The sequence below is a fragment of the Agrilus planipennis genome, unplaced genomic scaffold (genome assembly GCF_000699045.2).
Source record: "Agrilus planipennis isolate EAB-ADULT unplaced genomic scaffold, Apla_2.0 scaffold186, whole genome shotgun sequence".
Classification (NCBI taxonomy): Eukaryota; Metazoa; Arthropoda; class Insecta; order Coleoptera; family Buprestidae; genus Agrilus; species Agrilus planipennis.
The window spans coordinates 9,177-13,804 of record NW_020439023.1 but is presented as its reverse complement, the minus strand read 5'-3'; the positions used below and the strand labels follow the sequence as shown (position 1 = coordinate 13,804).

General features: G+C 31.7%; 1 protein-coding gene across 1 annotated transcript in view; it reads right to left on the bottom strand.

Annotated features, from left to right (window-relative positions):
- The window catches only part of LOC108738275 (mediator of RNA polymerase II transcription subunit 15-like), a 22,054-nt gene extending 19,597 nt beyond the window's left edge, over nt 1–2,457 (bottom strand). Inside the window, exon 1 of the mRNA XM_025976362.1 lies at nt 2,167–2,457. Coding sequence (XP_025832147.1) covers nt 2,167–2,184 — 18 coding nt within the window. The 5' untranslated portion in view covers nt 2,185–2,457. The remainder of the gene's footprint in view (nt 1–2,166) is intronic.
- Nucleotides 2,458–4,628: the final 2,171 nt, after the last annotated feature.

Genomic DNA, 4,628 nt, shown 5'->3' with positions numbered 1-4,628 from the left:
CTCTGGACAGAAAATATATATAGAAATCGCACAAGTTTTTCAAACTTATAAATAAATAAAAATAAACATTTCAAATACTGTAAATGTAAATATTTACAAATTTTATTACTTTTTCCTTGAAGTGATTTTAAAAAACAGAAATGAAGCAATTTACTATGTCTACTTAAAATTTTCAGAATATCCACCTTTTTCAAAACAGAGCAAAAATAAAAAAACATTAATTTTTACCTATTTTCTAAATTTTTAAAACTATTGAGTGATTTGGAGCTGATTTTTGGTGGTCAAAGATTACCATCCTAACATGAATTTATAGGTACATACGTAAATAAATTCACGTTTCATTGTAAGGTGAAGTAAAATCTTTAATCGGATTTCGTTCATCGTCAGTCGACTTTCTACCATAATAATTGTTTCCATTTTGCTTCACATAGAAAATTAAAAAAAAAAAGGAGAATTGCCGATTGGAAATACCATTAACACACATTCTTTATTTGATGCGTGATGTCTTTTACTGCCAGAGATGGTTTATAAATAGACTTTCATAGATCCAAACGGTATAACATTAAGTCCATTGTGTAAAAGTATTAATTTGAGTTAATGTATTTACTGTTGTTAGTTTTTACTATTTATTAATATCGGTTTTCTCTCACAATAACTATGCACATAGTAAAATTTATTTACCGATTCGGTATTGATTCAAGCAATTTTGGCTACAAAAAAAAAACTGTAACTGGAGGTTGATATGTCTGAATTAATCATAATACTTAAAATATCTTAATATCTTAATTAATATTATAAATGCGAATGTATTTGTTTGTTTATTACCATTTAATGCCTTAACTAGTCAACCTATTGTCATGAAACTTGTCATGGGTACAAAAAAGAGCATACGGTACCCTTTATCCAGAAAAAAATACTAGTCCCCAGGGATAGAAAAATTTATTTCCGTCTTGATAATGAAAGATCAATATATATATGCTTAACCTAGAAATTAGAAAGTTCAGCTTTATCCTGATGATCCTGGTCAGAACTTAAGGACAAATGTATGAAATTATTGTATTTTCGATGATTTTTGACACGTATTTAGAACACAAACGAAGCCGCAGGTAAAAGCTTGTAGTATATAAAGTTCGTGTAGGCTAGTTAATATTTATTAGGTAGGTTAATTAATTACTAATATTAATTATGTGCTAGAGTGAACCAGCATAAAATTGTTTCCAAAATTGTATCGTTTCGATCTTTATCTGACAAAAATCCATAAAATACACGAACTAATGCAACTTAAAAGGTTTTCACCAACTAACTATGTATCAATTTACACGATATGTTTCGTTAAACACTTTAGGAAGTCAATGCTTGACAAAACATATTTTGCAAGTCAATAAATAGTTAGTGAAAATCTTTTAAATTACAAAAAAAATGTTTCTATTCTGAAGAACACAACCAGTTATGGTTTCCATTTAACATCACCCAAAATTACATAATATTTTGACCTTTATCTTTAAAACAAAAGATAATAGATGCATTTTATAAAGTTATTATATGGTGTATGTTTCTTTATAACATTTTTGAAACATCCAAGATGTTTTTATTTTGCTACTTAAGCAGGAGTTCTATGCTTCAACTGTTGTCAATATTCCTCTAGTCATAGTCACACAATGATAATTTAGAAGATTGTACATTATTTCTTTCAAAAATTAAAAATTTTGAAGAATTTGCTCTGAGAGAGGACTTAAAGATATTAAAGGAAGGATTAGCTTTTATATAAATTTTAGTCGAATAGATGCATACGTTTGAAAACTTTGACATCTTGCGAGAACGTTTTTAGTTTATTTGTTGATATAATAATATAAACTGAATGGATTTTAAAATTAGGCGAAATTACGCTTTAGAGTTAGTTTTGTACCTAGTATAAACTGAATTCTCCAAAATAACAATAGCAGCAATGTACTATACTATTAGTAAATTCCCTAATTGTATTAAGTGGAACACGAAACTTATTGGAAATATTCACATTATCTTTAAAATTGTGTTGTGTGAATTTTTATCATGTGTCTGCTATATAGATGTGCATATGTATAGACTTTGTATAAAAACTTGACAATAGCCATGAGCGTTTTGGCCAAAATCCTGCTGGTCTAGAAAAAAAAAGAAGAAATCACTCACTAGTTTAGTAATCCACATATTGATCGATAAATTTGTGAGTCGTCAAACACCGGATGAAGCTGCACCACCAGCAAGCAGAAACAGCAGTTGTTAGAAGCAAGAACTAACTTTCAACGGGTCTCGGCGCCGATTTCACTAACAAATTATTTCTACAAACTGTCACTTGGAAGAGTGTACGGCGCGGTCTCACCAATTATATTTATTTATTATCAGTGGCGTGTTGCGGACTCTTCATCGTCGTGAAACACTTTCGACAGACACTTAACGAATGATTTCGCGAGGCCGCGATGAAGAAGATGAAACCCCGTGAGAGAAGTGGGCAGAAACAAGAAGAGTATGACGATGACGATGAAAGGGGATCTGCTGTAGAAAGTTGTTCCACTGGTGTAATCGGTACAAGAAACAGAAGAAGAAGGACTTACTTATGATAGCGTTCCTGCAGCGGCAGAACTGCTGTAGGGAAGAAGTTACGAATACCTTACTCTGGACAGAAAGTAAAGAAAGTTCCCTAAGGGCATCAATGCATTCCTTCGATTTCCTTTTATGTATTCGCCGAATTCGTTTCGAATATCCAGTTTTTTTTTTTCGATTATTTACGCTGCAAAATTGGTCTCCACGAAAATCTATTTTATTTTAACGGAATAATATCCAACCTATGTTCACTATTAAGGTACATTCTAGACATTGGTGAAATTGGATGATTATAGTTTCGGAGATTACCGTCTATATTCAAATCGACAGACAAACAAAAATCGACGTACAGGATAGGCAGATTTCGACGTTTGTATAGGACAACTCAGTAAATATTATAAGAGATACAAAAAAAGATTAAGGACAACTTCTCGATCTCTTTTTTTAAGACAAATTTATTGGTGTTTCCAAAAATTTGTAAGGCAATCTCATAAATCTGTTTTTGTGAAAATAAAAGGAAACCTAGTAAATCATGGGAGTCATAACCAAAAAAGAAAAAAACTAGGATCTATTAACAATTAGTATAACCTCAATTAATGTAAATATTCAAACTGATTGCAGTTATTACCAACACATAAACTAGATCTCGTTATGATATTCCGAACATCATTTTTTTTATTTTTAATGTGCTCCCAAAAGAAAAAGTCCAGGACCGATAACAGGTAATCACGGAGGTCATCTCACTATTGCAGTTGGTGTTTCATAAATCCGAAACGGCTTTGGTATGAGGAGGTGCGCAATTCGACAAAGATTGTTAAAGGTATGTGTCTGGAATGCGGCGCTGTACGGGTGCGAAACATGGACGGTGAACGCGGCGGAAAAGAAAAGGTTAGAAGCGTTCAAAATGTGGTGTTACATACGAATAATGAGGACATTGTGGATAGAGAAGGTTAGAAATTAAGGGGTAGTAGAAATAATAGGACAACAGAGAAGTAAATAAGAAATAGGCGAGATAAGTTGGTAGAACACCTTCTTAGGCATGAAGGTCTAGTCAGAGACATATTAGAGGCAGAAACGGAAGTTAGAAGGGGTAAAGGTAAACCTAGATTAGATTACTGTTCGCAAATAGTTAAGGATGTGGGTTGTCCTAGTTGTCCTAGGTGCGTGTTCAACCAGTCTTAAGACTGACGACCTTGTGATGATGATGATGTATTTATCACGTAACGCCAATGTTGGAGTAACTTTCGTAGATGAATATTTAAATCAAACCAAACTGCAAGACGCTGTGCTTCCCATTTGACATTCGTGTTTATTTGTTTTTCGTCTTCCCCTGTGCCTTAAAAAACAATGCCTTTTATAATTAGTTGAATCAATTTAATCAACTTTAATTTATTATTTAAAATTGCGCGTGTTATTTTATGATTTTAGTCTGTGATTTTGTGTATGTTTTTATTATTGTTATTAAATATTCCGGTGATTGTACAATAAAGGTTCTCCATGTCTCCGTCTAATGTAATACAATAACTTTGTAATCTACCTTGATAAAGCCTTCGACCAAAAAGGCGAAACGTCGGTTTAAGATTACAAATTAAATAAATAACATTTCATCCCTCTGGTCGTTTTTCATTGAAACAGTTCTAATTCAACATTGGGGAAGATAGTACAAACGATTGTGTAACTATTTTCTGAGATAGATGGAAGAGACCTTTCACTTTATCATTTTCGACACATGGAACCTTAAAAGCACAAACAAATGACATGAACGTAACACACATAATAATTTCTTTTTCTAACTATAGCCATAATTCAGTCAAAAAACAGTACACGTTTGTGACTTACATTCTATTCATGTGGTGCAACAACTGATGCTTTTATATGTAAAAATTACATTTAAAGTTTTTATTAAATTTAAATAGTTTTTATCTCATTGATTCAATTCAAAATAATATAGACAACTGCACATTTTTGAATTATCATTAATAAACAGTAGATAATTTAATTCTTAAAATTCTTCTTAAAATACTGATATGCAAGGGAAGAAAAAGCAGGGA